Here is a 20,135-nt window from a genome sequence, read left to right as displayed (position 1 = left end):
TTTCATTGCTTATAAAAAATCTTAAAAATCTTAAGTGTAAGCTTTATTTTAAACTGAAGTTCATAGTATCTGCTACAATGCATGTACTGCGAAACCTTTAACTTCTGAGTTCATGGCTGGAATCATGCGGGTTGTGCTGTGTGTCAAAATTTTTGAAACAGTCAGGTAACATTTTAGGTAGTTCACATGAAACTGGTGAATATTGATTTGATATTGATCACCTAACCTTTTTGGAATCTGTAGTTATTTAATTCTTCACTGTGACTTGTGAACAGGTTGTAGTATTGGTTATAAATACCTCTTGGCAATATTTCAACTGTTTAATGGTGAATGATTTGATGTTTGATTCCTTTGTAATTGCAAGGGTCAAACAACTGACCTAGTTAAAATAATATTCCAAAGTTGGTAATATGCCAGGTAAGGTATTGAGCATGACTTCTTGTACTGACTGAAATAGATATCTAAACTCTGCTATCTCGTCTCCTCCTTTTATCATCATTATTATGATATTTATTTTGGATTATGTATCTTATTGCCATGACAACCGAGGTGAGAAGTTACACTTCTCAATGTAGTGATGACCAATATGAAATGATGTTTGCTGGAATCATCATTTCATTGGTGTCAGCCAGCTCTGTTATTTCAATCAAAGAGAGAAAATTAAACTGTAGGTGACATCAGAAGCTCGTATTCAGTTTCTTTATGCACAGACAAAGTTTTGTTGGCTGCCGTGTTAATGCTGAGACAGTCATATTTCTGATATTAGTGTATTGACATGTCACCAGTGCATTGATCTTTAAACATGTGACTGTCTGTCCTTTATTCCGGACATTTACCCTTACACATGTACTGTGAATAGTATGTCGGCGATATGTCCACCACTGAGCCATATGACCATTGATATCTCAATCCATGCATGCATACATATACTGGTCTGATCGTCCCAAACATCTGTGCAAGATCAATCACTGAGCTTTTGTCGTAAGATTTCTTGTTTGTGTGTATAGTCCTCTTCATTCCACCATTGTCATATGATGTCCCATTCATTAATCAAGATATTCCTTCATAAATACTTGACAGTGACCCTGAAGTTTCATATGAACACAGTGAGTGGAGGGACTGTGATATGAATGAGGTGCTTGTACAAAAATATTACAATATTCACAAGTATTTGCAATATAGTGTATATTTGAAATATAGTGTAGTTATATAGTGAAATACATACTTGTGTATTTTCCAGTTGAACCCATTGTAAAAAACCTTTGAAATTTGCTTGGTTTTTTTGTACTTAGTTGTCTATGATAGCTTAGCAACCATTGCATTCAAACCAATTAGATGTCAAAACATCACCGTTGCTAACAACATCCAAACACTTATAGTTAAAATTTGTCAAAAAGGCCAAATACTGAACACAGTTTAATATTTGTTCCCTATTGAACAACTTCACACTTGAAAATATTAAGTTTGTGACCCTAAGTGAATACTTTTTAACAAAACTCATCAATATTTCTCTGTATACTGAAATTTCACATGTAAGTTTTCTGTAAAAAAGGACAGTCTGACTATGCATCCCCTGTACAGCTTTGAGTTGAGTCAGGATTCAAAGTGTTTGATATGAACAAGGCCAAGCTTTTGTAATAAATTGCTCAACACGTCCTTTAATTTCTTTTACCTGTGGAGACACTCAAAGTACTCTAAAAACTACTCCATAATTGAATATCAATAACAACTTTTTTCAGTGCCTTTAATCTGATATTCTTTGATAGACAGAAATATCATGAATTATTGATACTTGATCTAATTTGATAAATTGTTTTAAAGAAATGATTACTAGAGTATTGATTTTGTTTCAACTCATTTTTATAGAAAAAGGGTCATGATATATATTCAGTGGTGGAAAACTGCAGACGTTTACATCATTTCCCTTGTCACATCTATATGACATCAAAACTTATGTTGGAAATATCCTGTGCATTGACTTTGCGCAGAAGCACAATTGCATAAAACTGTACCACATGTTTGTTCCCTGTTAAGTCATCGATATGCCACACACTGACAATTATGTCATCAAACGACAAACAGAGGAAATTGGACATTACAGAATTAATAATATGAAGGTATTAATTCACTTTGTATTATGAATTTTTTTTAGATACATATGTATGAAATTTTGCATGGTGACTGCAAGACAACATGACAACTTTGCAGGATTCAGGTGTATACAGTAACAACACAGTTGTATTTTAAAATATGTCAAATATGCAGTGTACATTTCATGGCGAAATATACATTTGTAGATTTTACTCTGAAGTCGCATTCATCATGAAACGGTATAAAACCAAAATCCATATTTAGAGAATTAAGTTACCAAGCATAACGCAATGAAATGCATGTGTATTTACGCACAGTTTTGTAAGACATATTGTCACGCCTAGTCGTTATCAATCATGTACAAGCAGTGCTACATACACTCCCTAACACTGCTGCCAAATATGCTAAATTTTCTTCCCGAGAGGCCAATAAGTCACCTGGGTTGACTGAATGGAATGTGGGCCAAAATGTCATCAAAAGTTTACAGTTGGTGTGCGTTGGCTGACCTTTCCGTCAAAGTGCAGTAGTGATTCAGAAATGCTTTACGTGCGCTTCTTCTGTAAACAGCTTCACAATTTATTTGGATTACATAAATCATAACAGTGTTGAATATGACAAACTTTTCTCTCTGAAACAGACTTTATCTTGAAGAAGTATACTTCCTTCATTGCATATTTACTAACACTCGTCTTAGCATGCATTTTGAAATCGTACAAGTTCTGTACGGTACTGTTTTCAGGATTAATATCACCTCTGACATCTCCATTGGACATACTTTGTATACAAACAGCGGTGTCCCTCTCTTGTAAGATAAGAATTCACATGTGAGATCAAAACGTGTTATATTACATGCAAGAATGTTAGGCGACATGGAAAAGATCCATTGGTCATAAGATTTGAAACCAACAATTTTTTTACTGAGAGTGATGAATTTCACATGCCACTAGAATACCAGACGTGCAAATGTATTCAAGACTTGCAAACTGGACTTAGGCTATTGAACCAATTGCTTATGTCTGGTGTGGTGACTGCAGGCTGTTCATATAGTTATATTGTACGCCACTTTTAATCTTTATTTTGGTCAAATGTGATTTATTGTATGAAAGAATTTTGTACACACTATGGTGTTTTATTGTAGAGCGATGGAATATTTGTCAGTGATAATTTATACTGTTTCTTTATGTTTCAATAGAGAAGTATAACTGAGTGACAGATCATTCGTCTGCCAGGCAACAGTTTAGGAAGTGCACGACCCATGTACACATAGTTTATTTCAGTGGCTGGCATCTCCTATGAGGTCATAGAACAAGTATTAGGCATTCTTAGTTTTCACAACAATACTCATATTTTTCCCCAATATTATTTTGACTGTGAAAATATTGTCTCATTTATATATTGGTTATGTAGTGAACAAAGGAGGAATGATGGTTCAAGAAATATTTGTCACTTACTCAAGTTGATTATTTCAGTATAATTACCAAGTACACTTTAACGATAATCTTGTTTTCATGAAAACACAGTGTTAGATGTGTTCCTAATGCATCAGTTTATTTGAAATTAGTGAGTTGAAAATGATGTCAGCTCACAGACCAGTTTTAGAAATTCTTTGGAGTCCTGTTGTACCATCTTTTAAGCTGACACCGTGCATATGGATTAGATCTGAGTTACTTGGGACTCTGCCACACAAACAGAAGAGGCAGTGAATCAAAATCACATGGTGTCGGAGTGGGCTTGCCACTTTTGAAACCAACACAAATAACGTTCATAAACATGTGATGTCCATTGTTGCACTAACTCTTGTTTACTTCTTACATGCATATACGCAGATGTGGTCAGTTGTAGTCCTCTCATTGAACACCCCCAGAAATTCTTTCCACACCGATTCTGATGAAGTGCGTATAGACCTTGAAAGTAGGTCAACCATGTATTGTATGCTACGCTATGCTATGCTCTGTGTATACCAGTGGTTATAATGAAATGTTGACTTCCCCATAAATATTGTCATCAGTATTCTCATTCACATCAGTATCAAAATGATGTTTGAGCTAACCTTGTAGTTTGAAGGTGGTAAAAGGTAGCACAAAATCAAATCCTGGAATATGTTCATAATCAATTTTACTATCGCTTGTACATGAACATTTACTCTAAAAGCTGTTCTCAGCTCTTCATTGCTTTCAGTTTTTCTTCAAATAAAATTTAATCTACTCAGAATTAAAATTGTAGCACAGTTCCATTTTTTCAGACATCAGAAGGTCTCATCATATAATTCTGTACAGCTCCCTTGCAGGCTTGTAGTTCATCGATTTGACTTTTCAATGAAGCGATTTCTCTTTTCAGTTGTCTGTTTTCTGCCTTCAGATCAAACTGAGTGTCTTTCAACTCCTTGTTGGCATCCTCACTTGCCTGCAGTGCCTCCATTTGAACTCTCAGGGTGTCCATTTCAAATGTCGTTTTTCTCTTCTCACCTTCCAGTTCGTGTATTTTATCCTTCAGAGTTGCATTTTCGTCCTCCACTTTGCTGCGGTACTCAGCTTGCATTTCCACAGACTGCAATGCTTCTTTCAGTGTCTTGTTTTCCAGCTCTAACCTAACCTGGTCCTTTTCCATTTTCTGTGTCTTGTTCTGCACGTCGATGATGGCCTTCTTCAACATCTCAAACTTCCCATGCCGTGCAACTTGTGCCATTATAACTTCCTTTGCTGCTTGTTTTGCAACCTGCAAGATGAGGACTTTATTTTATTGACATCTTATAAATACAAAATCAAAACAAATAAAGGAGCAACAACACTTTGTAACGATCAAGTAACTTTGAACAAAATATGTGTCTTTTAATAAAAACAAAAGTATCAGCAAAAACAAAAGTATCAAAGAAGCGTAAGCCATGAGGGCGCTGTTGTACCTTCGATGGAAACTTTCCTATCATGCCTGCCTTTAATGAGTCAGGTCCTTTCATTTTACTTCTTCCAGTTTCATTGAAAGCGATTTTGATCTGCTCATTGTTTCTGTAATCTTTCTTCAGCTGTTCAACAAACTCCTGCTTGCTTAAGAGCCTAAAAGCTTCAGTGTTCTTCATGTTTTCCTTCCGTAACTCCGGGATAGTCTGGTGTATGGCTGCCTCAAAACCCAGCCAGTCCCTGGGATCTTCAATGACATCGTCTGTCCTTTCTGAATTCATTCTTGCAATTCACCAGGTTATTTTTTACTCTGTGAACAAAGAGAAAACGAATCTAATGAACTGCTTGTCTGTTTGAAAGGCAAACTGAATGATTGCAACCAAAAATGTGACGTAGTGTTCTCGTCATAGCTGCTGAAGTTTTGAGAATGTAAAATGTCTAATAGGCAGGGTTTAATGTATACCCATGTGATCTATGCTTTTTGAAAGGAGAAACCAAATCTGTTCAAAAAAGCTGCAGAGGTTCGTGTCATGCTGAGATCATGATTTTATTGCTTGCTTTGTATAGAAGATATTACAAAGGATACAATACAGCTTTGTGTCTGAACAGATTCAGCCAATATTTATGTAAGAAACAATGATTTCCAAAGGTATTGTTGATATTCCATGGCTCTTTTCAAATGCTTACTTTGTAACGTCAAACAAATCAGGTTCTGATGTTAGAGGTTGTGGAGGACCATTGATTTGATTTCTTGGTTATTCTCAGACAACCACCCCAAGTAAAAAGGGTATTACCCTCGTGTCTTTTCTATTTTGAAAATTTTATTTGTGAGAAATGATAAGCAGGAAATGCTGGAAAGCATGTGTGTTGCAAATTTTGTAAATGTGTTGAAGAAATTTGTCTAGAATTCATAGAGTATTGAACAGTATTGGTTCAGCCTGTATGGTTTTACCTGGTCTAGATTTGACAGTACCGGTACATGCTACATACACTTGAGAATAGTGAAGGGAAGGTTTTTACTTTGCTTTTAACTTATGAAGGGTTTGTCATATTGAACTCGGCTTGATGTTGTGGTGGTTATACTTTCATAGATGTGTCAGCGATAACATAATTTCACATAATGTTGTTTGGATAACTCCCTTTGAAAGAGCCTACAAACACCGCACCAGAATCCTTGCAGTTTGTGTTAAGAAATCAATTCTACTTCTAGACTGTTGCAGTAACTGCACAAGTACCACAAGTACAAGTACCAGCAGGCTGTTAGATTGTACTGCTAAACGTGAAAATTACTCTGAACTTGAATTGAATCATACCAAGCCAATGTTTCCTTGAGATCCCGATGATAAGAACAGTCACAGACACTGGCAGTGACAGGATTCCTTATCAAGAATTTCAACCGGTGACCTTGGAGGTGAACTCTGGATAATGAACTTTTATGATGGTTTGAACTGTCAAGTTCACCTTATCACAATGTCAAGAATGTAAAATAGAAATATGTGTTTTCATTTTGATAATGATCTGGCATGAAATGTCAGTTGCCAGGTGACTCAGAACAGAGATGTAAATTGTATGTCACCCAAGATGTACAACACTCATGCAACCCCTCCCCCTCCCCCTCGGTCCACTTTGCATAAAATCTTTCAAAGGAATCGGTCAGTGAGAAGGACAGATTAAGATATGTAGTAATGGTACAAATATCAAAATTTTAGATTTTTGCATGATATCTTGTTAGGTTGGATATTGGTACTATGCAGCTCAACTTTCTGCTTTCCAATTTACATACCAGAAATTTGTTCATAACCATTTCACGTTTTTGCTACTTTAAAGCCCTAATAGCTGTGAATGTGTACTGAACTATCTCAAAATATTCTTCAGTTTTCCAAGATTTTCCTTTAAATAAGACCCATAACAGACTGAAAAAGTGTATAACACTGTTATGAGTGTCAAAAGTGGCATGTAAATTTAAACGTTTTAACATCATCTTAGATTTCCCACCATTTTCAAAAACTAATCATATGACAGAGAAAATAAAGGTTACAACAACAAAATGTTGGCCATCGTGTGTTGTGCATTCAAGTAAATGGCATCATGCTTGTTTCTTGGATGATCATGATGTGTAAGTGCAGGAAATACTGTTTTTATCTTCTCTGTGGGGGCGCCTTTTCATGAGTGCGGCACCTGTTTAAAACATCCTGTTAAAACGTGTAGGCATGGGGATGGTCCAAATCAGTGAGCAATGATACTTCTATACATGTCCTTCAGTTAGCACATTTACACGAACCAACTTTGGTTTGAAAATAAAATCATGAAAATAGATCATAAAATTCGTAGTCATTGGGGCTTTAAATAATTTAATGGATGATTATTTCTTGTACTGAGTATGAAAGGAAGGAAGGTTTTCGAAAGATGTAGAGACTTCGTGTACAGAGAGCCCATTTCCCCAGCCTTTAAAAAAGGCTAAAAAAGTTGACAGCATTATTTGAACACTGCAGCTGTGAATGTACAGCGTAGTGGTTTCTCTGCACCAAATAGAAAGCAGTGTCACCATGGTTGTTACATCTAGGAAGCCCAGTTATGGTATATTTGCACATAATTTCACAGTAACAACTAAATTGAAACACCATGCGAAAATAACAAGAACTGCATATCCATCAATTTTCTTTAAGGGAGCTGAAAAATGACCTCCGGTAAGTTATCTGTGTTGATGTAATAAAAATGCGTATGAAAGAAAGACGGTTTTCTATACATGCAAAATTGACAGAATTTTCCAGTAATACCAAATATTGATTAATTTCAGTGCTTGTATGCTGACTACCAGTAAATATGATAATTTTTCAATACTAAGACTGCCTGGAGTTGTGAAAATGTACTTTAATGTGTGGTCATCAAATAGATCCATAAATTTTTTAATGATTGATTCGTTCAGTGCCAGGTACTGACTGTAGATTTAGCATTTGGTGCCAAGTCAAACACTGTATTTTGTATGAATCATACATCCAGCCATATCATTCAGCATTACAAGTTAATTGGCTCTCAGTTTCTATATCTTGGCCCATTATAGTCAAAGTGCAGAAATCCCGGAATATGTTAATCATTAGAATTCATGTGTTATATTAGCTGTGAAAAATTTTGAAGGTTTTCTGGGTGCGTCACAATTTATTGCAAAATATAAATGCCCAGTTGACATGTAATTTATTATGCATCATAAAAAAGCATAGTTGATGAGATTGTTGCTGTGACGATAATTAAATATTCTTTGTTTAATGAACAGCCTGCAGTGAAACGCAATGCTGTCCAATTGGAAATAATTAAAAATTCACCACATTGATCTGTCATGTTTTGGAATATTATGTAAAACAAATATTGGGTAAAATAGTGTACCAGCAATCGCTGGATCAAAGTGGCGTCTTTTGAGACGATTTATCAGAACTGATTAAATTTCTACTTGGTTTATTAATTCATTTAGAAGCATAGTCACTTTGGTGCCAATGTTCAAGGGCTAGTAGCTGTAACTTGTGATGATTTTTCACTGTTTGTGTTTTTAAAGTTATACTGTTACCTGTTCAAATTTTGCCACAGTTACCATGGAAAGAGAAAATCTAACCAATCACAGATTTTAAGCGGGTGGCCGCTTTTTAAAAACAGCGCCCTCACATGGGCATTTTGAATACCAAGGAGTGCCCCTTTGACCATATATGGGCATATTTAGATTACAGGTGACTGTATACCTTTAATGTCAACTAGTTTCTTGTTCTTCTCCCCAAAGCATGTCACGATACACATTATTCAGCTTCTTATACTAAGCCTGTACATGTGTAGACTGCATCGTTATTGTTGACAAGTGAATTCTTGTCCGGAATAGAATTCAAATGTAAACAATAACAGTGCATTTTACTTGTATATATGTTGTGTTGTGTTGACTAGCTAAATAGTGGGAGTTTCAACGTGCTTTTGGGAGTAGAAAAGGAACTCAGAATTGACATTCAAAAAAAATTGTGAAAGAGCCATCAAGAGATACAGCTCTTAAAATCAAATGATACTGTTACATTTAAAAAGGGTGACATCACTTCCATACTGATGGTATCACGTTTCTCATAAAGTCAGCTTGTAGCTGATGACATGATGTAGTTAGTGATTGGGCAGTTCAAGTAATTATAGGAGGCCAATTATGCGTCAATTTTCTTGTGGGTATTAGTGAAAATCAACAGCATAAATACTGGCATTGGTGAATGAAGTCAATCTAAATTTGTTCAAAATTGGCTGGTGTGCTGACTCAGATTTAAAACACTTATGATTTTGTAAAAATATTGAAATTATTTCAAGACATGCTGCGTATGCTGATGTAGTTACCATCAAGTTTCACATGTAACTTATCGTTAGCCTGTAAAAATGTCAGTGGAATTGTTTCAGTGTATTCCACCATCATATAACTATTATAATTACTACTGATTTTAGACCCATTGTTAGCTTCATACATATCATTGTATGTGTAATAATGTAGAAAATGTGTTTGCCTGCATATTGGTGTAAAACCAAAGGGCATTGATGTTACACATTTATTGAACACACAAAAGAGACATCACCCTTACTGTTTTGAAAAATGTGATATGTGAAAAAATTAACAAAAGTGTTCTGTGAGGTCCTTTGAGACCAGCATGTTCATCCGCCAAGTAGCCCACGCAGTGAAGTCTTGTTTCCTTTACACCGCTACTTACAAACTAAATGCAAAAAACAGAATTGTACCTTCTGAATTTCTGACTGTGATCAGCAAAGTTTGAGTAGATCACTGAGAAATACCATTTCCAGCCTGAACGTTTGCATACAATGAACAGTGTTTGCTTTACAAGTAAGGCCACAACTTCTGTGTTTCTATGCCCCTTTCATACAAATTTGAATAGAAAAATTCACAAGGTAGTTGTTACAGTTAGAATAATTGAAAGCTTTTTTCATGGCACAAGTTTTGTATGAATGAATGGGTTGTTATGTAATTATGGTGAAAAATGAATATATAAATGGAGAGTTATCGTGAAAGGCAGAAAACTGTGACAGACTGGCCTCAGAAATGAATTTGTGGTTTCAGAAATTGAGTAATGGCCTTAGAAATCAAGTAAATGCATGATGACAGTTTTCCTGAACTCAGATTATTTTGCCAAATGCCTCCATATATTATCTACTCATAAACTTATGTTGTCATGGTTATAGAGTGTAATTTTAGATTAAGGCAAGGTAATTAAAGTGCGCAAAACAAGTTTTTAATGTACAGTCTATCGTACACGTACATCCAATCATCCATCCATCCATCCATCCATCCATCTATCCATCAATCCCATTTATCTATCCATCAATGCCATTCATCCATCCATCCGTCCATCTATCCATCCATTTGTCCATCCATTCATCCATCCTGTCAGTATACATCCATCCATCCATCAATCCAATCCTTCCATCGATCCATTCATCTATCCATCCATCCAATTCTTAAATCCATCCATCTATCCATCCATCCATCCATCCATCCATCCATCTATCCATCCATCCATTCATTCATCCATCCATCCATCAGTCTATCTATTCATCCATCCATCCAGGGAGAGAGAGAGCTTTGCACCAATAGATTAATGATCTATGAAGGAAATTCTTGTTCATTGCTCAAGGAACAAGAAACCACACTAAAACATCTTGTGTTTCAAGCTTTGGGCAATAAAGTTACTGAAAAATCAAGCATTTTGGAAAAACTTTGAATGTATGAAATGACACAATCACAGTGAATACAATATGTTTGTTCATATACAATTTTTGTCCAAGCAGCCTAATGAATTCAGCAAATGCAAATTTTCTTGAAAGTGAAAAATATATTAATGAATGAGCTCAGAACCATAACATTCTCATCAGTAGATTCTTTTCATGAGAATTCAATGAACACTCTTCCAATTTATTTTTAGTCAGGAAACTACTATGAGGTATTATTAGTCAAGTATTGATTTATGCACGTCCAAGAACAATTAACAACCGCCAAGCTGTCTACATAAACATATGCAGATCATAAAACATTGCACGACACATAAATTTACATAAACAAAAATTCAGGTGTATTCTGATAAAAGGACAGAGATTTAAGCATAATGTCATTACTGTATTTAAAACTTACAAAGTATTAACCCTAATTATTATACATAGGCATATGATGTAGCATGGACATAACTCAATAGTTTTCAAGGTGAAAGCTAATTTTTCTGATTTCAAATGTTTTGAGGGACTTAGTCAATCTAGTGCTTGACCTGTTTGATACTTGACATTGATTGACACTTAATTGGTGTTATAGTAACGGAAGGGGATAGGGCAGGGATTGTGTAGAGTGTTGGAGTGTTTGATGTTGGCAAAGGGGAGTAATACCCCCTAGATATTTACCATTACCATGTGGAAATTTCCCATCCTCCAGTTTGCGCTAGAGCTGGATGGAGATTGGGTACAGGGCGAGTGTCCAGTAGAAAAATGCCCAGGGGGTAAGTGTCTTAGATCCAATAGGACAAGAACTACCATGACCCTCCCTGATACAGACAGTGCTCTATAAAAGCAGTACACAATAAAATCTGCATGCACCACTAAGTTCATTGACTTCCTCCCGAGGAGTAACTGCCAGAACTGTCTTGCAATTCAATGATTTGTTAGGTGTCCTCAGGTGATTCTGGTCATGCTACATAATTGTTGCCATGGAAACCACCCTGGTGTCCCTGGGGATACATGCAAAATTTGTTTTAAGGCTTTCCTAAATGGCTATCAGGAGTCAAAACCTGACTGCTCCAAAAATGATTGATTTTAGCAGGAATTGATGGCTGATGTGTCTGTGAAATTTGAGAAAAGACAGGTTGTGGTAATTTAGCATGCAGATGTTATATTAAAGGATTTTACCGTTAATTTGAAACGTCTGAATCTGCCAAATGAGAGGTATTTTAGAAGATAAAGTGTCATTTAATTGTTTTTTTCTCATTTCTATTGTAATTATATTTATTACGGATAACAGACATTTTTTTTCTAATCCCTGCAGTGAATTATTATGTTGCATGTTGGTTATTACATCAAATAGCTTGTCGACGCGTCAGATTCAATATACATGCATCCTATGTATTCTCCTTGGCCATTCATCATGTTGAAGTACTGTCTTTGTGTACGAAAATTACTTCCTTGAAACGCCTCAATTGCAATAGTACCTCTACTAATAGTTGAATCACAGCATGGATGTACGTTTCACGTCTAAAGCATCAATTTCATCTGATTGCTAGACGTTGTTGGTGTGATTCATAATGTTTCATTTTCAAGGACAGATATAGTTGAAACAATAAATGCAGAAATCATGGAGAAATTTGTCGTAACTCAACGAATCTTTGAATGAGAGGATAAATTTTTTTGCTGTTTTCACAGTAAATGTGAGTGAATTGTAAGATAATCACATATTTTGTAAATGGGATTTTTTTTTACCAAAAAGGCATAAAATCAATCAGATGATACTGATAAGTCACATTGTTGCATTAACACACCTGATGCAATGAACTGTGATAGTAAATGAATACAGATCATACTCACAGAAGGGCATTTTCAGAGCTGATGGCACACACATACGCACACCTCCCTCTTGCTAGTTTGTATAAAGATATGGACTATTCTGTCTCGCTACTTTAAATAGGTCTTTTGCATTTCTGCCGTAGGGGGGATGTTACCTGAGTAAGCATGGGCAGTAGTGCAAAAGTCAGTCCCCAACTACATGTACTTGTGAAAGAAAAATATATGCAAGAACGCCCCTATGCAGGAAGTTCTTTCAATTATGTTGATTTCATCCTCTTGTGATGTTAATTTCTTATCTAACTTAAATATCAGCAATATTTGCATGCTATTATGGTGAAATAATCCCATCTGAGCTTATACAAGACATTTAGACTGATTTTAGATGTAATGTTTGCACAAGACTAACACTGATGTTACCTGATGTGATCATTTTCAAATATACGGTAAACTTTGTCAATTAGGGATTAATATAGTCTGGATTAGGGATCAATATATAAATGCAGAGGAGTTAAAGGTGATATTGCTCGTGAAAAGGAGGTCATCAGAGCAGTAATGTTTTCCTGGTGTGGATTAAAAACATGCACAAGGAAGGTAGAGTTGTCTGGAAGGTGAAATAATAGTTGCAGCAGAAAAAGGGTTAAATTCTGGCAAAAATAATAATATACTACATATCGGTATTTTTCAGTATTTGGATAGTATATCAATAGGTGGAAAAATAATGTATCAATTAATTGATACATACAATTTCTTTTAGAGCAACAATGTATAAATTAATTGAAACATTGTTTATTGTAAATAAACAATGTATCAATTAAGCCACAGAAACTCTGCATTATGAAAAGGGTTGGGGATTTGGCTGAGTGGTTTTGACTGTGATGTCTTGGCTAGGTGACTGGCTGCTGTACGCAGTGAGTTCGAATCCTATCGAAAATCTACTGAATTACAATCACCTCGGAATTATTTTTCGAAAGCATAATGCAGACAAGCAAGCAAGAATTGCATGATACCTGAAGTAATGTAGTATTTGACTGTCGAAATTGAGTGTTCGGATAAGCTAATATTACATAACGCATATCAATAGGTGATTACTGGAGATGTGAAAGTGATGTGTAAATATCCAAATTGTACTGATATATGTAAATATTTATACAGAGCTTGCCAATTGTGTCCTTTTATCTACTCTTTTGGAAATGTTGTTTAAATATTGATATTTCTAACGATTTTCATTGTATTTGAACTTCATAGATCAATATCAAAGAATTTCACATTGCATTAAAGAAACGCCTCAGTTCTCCGCTGACTACAAATGCCTGTAAATTATATTGTAACTGTTTTTTCTCTTCAAATTCTGATATACCGGTACATGTAAATATGGCTACTGATGACATACAGAATTCTAGCATTACATGTAGGTACCTGGGAATTATAGTGATTTATGGATAATCATTTAAGAGATTTGTAGTTGCGACGGCTAGCTTGCCGCTTGGATGGAAAGTTATCTGAAATGAATACTTGTGTCTGTTCTATCATGCCCAGTCTTTCATCAAATCATCGCTGGCTTGTCATTGAGAAAGAAGGAGACGACTGATGGCAATAGTACAGTTCAGATACTGTCTGCATTCACAGTCAAGTTGCCTTACTCAACTTGGACTCATATATTTTAACGCAACGCATCATCCCTCTTGTCCTTCCTTCTACTGATTTAACAATTACCGAACCCTCCAAGTGTGTATAAATCCTCTATTACATGAAATTGGTAGATTTTCATAATAGTGTTGATCTACCAAAATCCTCAGTCACACAAATAAGTACATTTAATATTGATAATCACGCAATAATCTAAAGTTTGTTTCTGAGTGCCATCAGGCCCTTCAAATTTCAGTCAATATCAAATGTGATACATTGATATTGATATTTTATAAGATTAGATATCGTGTGGTTTTAATCATTTCTTCAAGTAAACTCACAGACGTATAATAGATGTTCAGTGCCGGGAGTATGAAAGAGTATTAAAGAATAGATGATTGAAGTTTATTGTACCGTGTCTGATACAATTTTTATGGTGTCATCCATAATGTCATGCCATTATCTGCTACTCAGAGAGTGCCATTTTATGCACTTAGTTTAACACAATGCTCACAGATCTTTTATGAATGATAATTTTCATGTATCCATCATTTTTTTAGCTCCGCTGTCAGCGACGCGGAGCTTATCAAATAGGTTGATTTTCCGTCGTCGTCCGTCGTCCGTCGTCCGTCAACAATTGCCTTCTCCTCTGAAACCGCAAGTCCAATTGCTTTGAAATTTTATATGCAGTTCACTTGGGGTGACTTCACTTAAGTTTGTTCAAATCGTGGTGAAATTTGCATATTTGTATTTTTGGGGCATTTTTTGGTGTTTTTGGTAAAAAAATCTTCTTCTCTGAACCGCTTGTCCGATTGCTTTGAAATTATATATGCAGTTTACTTAGGGTGACTTCAGTCAGATTTGTTCAAATCGTGGTGAAATTTGCATATTTGTATTTTTAAGGCAATTTTTGTCATTTTTGGTAAAAATATCTTTAAAAATCTTCTTCTTCAAAACTACCAGTCAGATAGCTTTGATATTTGGTACATATGTCCCTAGAGATGATCTATTTCAGATTTGTTCAAATTGTGCAGAAATATGCAAATTTGCATTTTTAAGGCAATTTTTGCCATTTTTAGTCAAAAAATGTATTTCTCAAAAAGTACTGGTCTGATAGTTTTGAAATTTGGTATACAGGTTTCTATAAATGCACTTTGTAATATATATTGAATTTCTGATGAAATCTGTAATTTTGTATTTTTGGGGCAATTTTTGCCATTTTTGGTCAAAAAATGTGTATTTCCAAAACTACTCATCTGATAGTTTTGAAATTTGGTATAGAGATTCCTACACATGAACTAAATGATATGTATTGAAATTATGATGAAATCTGCAATTTTGTATTTTTGGGGCAATTTTTGCCATTTTTGGTCAAAAAATTGTATTTCCAAAAGTGCTCATCTGATAGGTTTGCAATTTATTACACAGGTTCCTACAGATCGCCTTAATGATATTTATAGAAATTATGATGAAATCCGCAATTTTGTAATTTTGGGGCAATTTTTGCCATTTTTGGTCAAAAAACGTGTTTCTCAAAAAGTACTGGTCTGATAGCTTTGAAATTTGGTATACAGGTTCCTACAGATGAGCTAAGTAATATATATTTAATTTCTCCTGAAATCTGTAGTTTTGTATTTTTGGGGCAATTTTTGTAATTTTAGGTAAAAAAATGTGTATTTCAAAAACTGCTCATCTGATAGCTTTGAAATTTGGTATACAGGTTTCCATAGATGAAATTAATGATATTTATTGAAATAATGATGAAATCTGCAATTTTGAATTTTGGGGCAATTTTTCCCATTTTTGGTCAAAATATGCGTTTCTCAAAAAGTACTGGTCTAACAGCTTTGAAATTTGGTATACAGGTTTCTATAGATGAAGTAAATTTGATCTTTTGAAATTATGATGAAATCTGCAATTTTTATTTTGGGGGCAATTGTTGCCATTTTTGGTCAGAAAATTTTATTCTAAAAAAACTACTCATCAGATAGCTTTGGTTGACATGTTCATAGGGATGATTCGATGTGATATATTCAAAGTATGATGAAATCTTCAATTGTGTATTTTTGCAGCTTATTTTAGCCACTTTTTTCTGGCCACTGCATTGAGCTATCAAAGATTTCCACCTTCTTCATCAACATGTGTCAAAAATAGTTATTCTCTACACAAACACAGCGGAGCTATATCGGCCGCTAGGTCGCTTGTTATTAATTTATAATATTTCCATTATCAGTATTTGTAAAATTATGTTTCTTGGATAGTGTGATCACAGTGAACAATAATATGGCATTTTACTATTCACTTGATAGATATACAAATTGGCAAATTATCCTTAGGTGACCTTTATTGTGGACAATTGGAGAATATAGGAGAACATGAACATTAAAAGTACCTAATTGACAAATCTACCTGACCAGTCATGGGAATTGATAAAGCAGCTGTTATTAAATCCAGAAAGCCAACATTTTCTTAATAGGAAAATCAATAGCACAGATTGGAATGCTTGGCTGAAGTCTTAAGTGTTTCTAAAAATATCCAAATACACACTGTACTGAGTAAAGTTCATTTTCTCATAAACGCAGGATGTGCGTACAGGTCCTTTGTTAGTGATGTATGATTTGCCATTTGCTAATCTTCAGAAGTTAATTTTTTCGGCCTGACTTCAGGACGTTGCAAATGTCACGTAGAAAGCAATGCAACTCTAACCCTTTTTCACAATGGTTTCATCCATAGCCAATGTTATCAACTGTGAGTGTGGACCAGATTATGGGGAACTGGGGGTGAACAGGTTAAATAAACTAATGAAATCAGTGTGTACCTGTCAGAAAGTATGTATGTTGAAACTACAAATGAATATGTCTCAATGGTGGCATGGAAGACTAGTGTTTTGCCCGTGATGCAAGAATCTACGCTAATATCTTTTTGTTTATCTGATATGAAAGCTCAAATACAGAATACTCATTTCATGCAAATGTGAATTCTATAATCACACTGATTCAGAACAGATAGATAGAATAATGATTGCCTAGACAGAATATTAATGGTCCAAAGAATTTTTTTTTCAATTTGTCAATGCATTACATCTGCAACAAATTGCTTGACACATTGTAAGCTAAACAATATTTTTGAGCTTCAATATTAATACAGAGTTTCAGTATTGTGTTTAGTATATCCAAACATAGATTGAGAAAAGAGTTTTTCTTGAGGGTCTATGATCCGAACAACACTGGACAAATATTAGAAATATGAAATATTATAATACTTTTAATGAAAACATTTTCTGTTCCCTCAATCATTGACTTGCACAGCATTTTCTATGTTTACATTTGGCTGTCAGCCTGTCAAGATGTAATATCCACAGAATACTTTACAAAGTCAATATATTTATGAATTTTTGTATGTTTTAATACAGTTGGATCAAAGCATGTTATGTATCTATTCATGTACTTATTACCAACACTGCCTATTTGTAGTGATATTCATGTTTATCAAAATTTTTTCGCCCTTTTCCTTGGTTTACTACTTCAGTATGTACATTCTCAAAATATTCAAAATTATTTCAGTGAAACTTGTTTTCCTTCCCTTGTAAAGCATTGACTGAGGTTCCAAAGTCTTCAAGCTTAGATTCAGTATAGTCTTGTCACACAATATTGGAGTGCAGTCACTATCACAAACAAAGAGATGAATTTTACAACTAATTTAGAATTATGTACAAAGCGTAGTCTGTTCCTTTTTACACCATGCAAACTCATTTTAAAGAAAAGACTTCATTAGATTGAGTGAAGTTGACTTTTTCCTGTATTTACATTCAATTGATTTTTCGTTAATCAGCTCAGATAGTGGTGATACAGGTACATGATCCACTATCAATTTCTCATTATCATACTTGGCAGATTTGATCTAATTTTAAACACTATGAGTCTACAAAAAAGGTGTGCTGAAATCCTTGAATTTGTTTGCTTAGCAATGATTAGGGACTTTACTTATTGACAGTCTGATGTTATGAGATCACTATTAACCAAGCTGATTGTGGTCATCTTGGTGACTGTAAACTCTTTTTGACCGGCCCTCCTGTGTTTGTCCTCTGACCTTCTGATGACACACATTTCCAAACATGCATGAAGGTTTTCAAAGTATGTCAAAGTTCACAGTAAAATAAAATGACAATAAAAAACGAAGCTAACTTATAATATTCTATCAATGGTACCAAAATGATTCAAGGAATATAAAATATTGTGATTTATATCAGAACTGGTCATAAAAGCTGATCAAAGATTATTGCAAACTTTGTGCCTCAACCCTTTTTATACATCTACAAATATGTCTTCCCACCTGTTTGTTAGATACTGTGTAACAATACTTTCATCTATTTTTATGATTACAACGAAGAAATGGTACCAAAAAGAAATTATTGTCAATATAAGCTATTCAATACAAAACCAAATGATTATGTTTTGGTTAGAGTTTTGCACATCTGTGGCAAAAAGTTTTCCTAACTTAACACTGTAAGTTATTTTGCACTCAATGAAGAAAACTGCAGGATAATTGCGTATGACATACACCATTAGCAATGGACCGTATCTTTGTCTTCTACATCCTGTTGGTGAAATTTGTGAAGTATTAGCATTTTAAGGACATGAATGTGTGACTGGTGTTGTGGAAATGATTCTGTTTCTGTGAAAAACTGAACATGATCAAATTTTTCGCCTATCTCGGTGATATTGTTTCAATAAAATGTCATTGTGTTGTCAGCATTGTAAAGACATTCATATTTGCTTCCAGGAGTCAAATCCACATGGTGCCACAATTAGCATGGACATAGACTATCTCTATTATCAATGCACTTGAATAACTTGTGTAGAATCTGGCGTCAAACATTGCCAGGGTTTGGTCAGATTTTAACCAATTTTATCACAACTGAACGTGCGATAAAGGACCGGCGTTAACAATTTATTTTGAGTGCATACAGTAGAAGTGTGTCACATTGCAAATGCTCAAATTTGAATGAGAAAAAAATATTAAATTAAAGTTATTCTTTCAGCTTTATTTCAGATTTTCTTTAAAAATTAAATTATTTGAACATCAACAAATATCTGCATGATTCAGATTTTCACTGTGAAGAATTCAAAACATAGGTAGATGTCAAGTGATCACATACAAACAAAGTATAAAGATAGATACAAATATATGGTTGATACACTCATGTAAACATACCAGCACACACTATTGTATATAATACCAGTAACACATCAAAAAAGTGATCTGTCACTGCCTGTATGTGTTACAGATAGTAAAGTATGTATAACAGTAGTCCAGAGATATCTATAGTGTGTTGAAGTTTATCAAGGTCCCAGCCCCACATCAAAGGTCACCAACGTTCACACAATCATATACAGAATAACTCCTGCAATGAAATTTTACCTTTCTCTTGAGGAACACGTGATGAAGTAAAATTGTACATAAATTATCCAACCTATTCTTACCTCTGTAGATGTGTATTTCTACTTTCTTGGGTAGCTTGTATATTATCCTCTTCTATGCCTTATATTCCAGTGGGCTGTCAGGAAGCTGACCATGTGAGTGTTATTATAACTCCTGACAATATTTGACAATGTTTAATGAGTAACTATATCACAAGTATCACAGTTTCACCTCACAGGCAGTTCAGTGTTTGTACATGTTGGTATTACAAAGTCCACTGTTATACACCTAACTTTGCAGGCTTGCACAAACAGGCAGGATTTCGCAGACTTTTGTCCCAGTATATCAACAGAGCTATGTTTGATCTTTTGAACATGCTTCCAGTACTCTGCAGTGTTTGAATTATTTATCACCGTGTGACCTGTAATCAAATGCTTATGAATTATTCAGAGCAATATGGGCCATAAAAGACTGCCCTCTTGTGACAAAGACGTGATTAACTTCTGTTTTTCTGGTTGCCAGTGAAGAAAAATACCAAAAGCC

At 34.7% G+C, this 20,135-nt stretch overlaps 2 protein-coding genes across 4 annotated transcripts in view; one reads left to right on the top strand and one right to left on the bottom strand.

The window, feature by feature from the left end:
* Positions 1-20,135, top strand: part of LOC139150987 (bone morphogenetic protein 1-like) — a 90,867-nt gene that overhangs the window by 39,699 nt on the left and 31,033 nt on the right. The gene's annotated exons all lie outside the window — the stretch shown is intronic.
* LOC139150991 (girdin-like) lies at positions 2,644-19,993 on the bottom strand. Of its 2 annotated transcripts, none has more exons than XM_070723504.1 (3): positions 19,655-19,993; positions 4,991-5,295; positions 2,644-4,806 (listed from the first exon to the last, which is right to left on the bottom strand). In XM_070723504.1, the coding sequence occupies exons 2-3, from the start codon at positions 5,264-5,266 to the stop codon at positions 4,330-4,332; spliced, it is 753 nt and encodes a 250-aa protein (XP_070579605.1). In that variant the 5' UTR covers positions 5,267-5,295; positions 19,655-19,993; the 3' UTR covers positions 2,644-4,329. The 2 variants fall into 2 exon arrangements, with proteins under 2 accessions (XP_070579605.1, XP_070579604.1); XM_070723503.1 differs by lacking the exon at positions 19,655-19,993 and adding an exon at positions 12,567-12,712.

This window comes from Ptychodera flava, chromosome 15 (assembly GCF_041260155.1).
Source record: "Ptychodera flava strain L36383 chromosome 15, AS_Pfla_20210202, whole genome shotgun sequence".
NCBI lineage: Eukaryota > Metazoa > Hemichordata > Enteropneusta > Ptychoderidae > Ptychodera > Ptychodera flava.
This window is presented reverse-complemented; position numbering and strand designations above follow the sequence as displayed.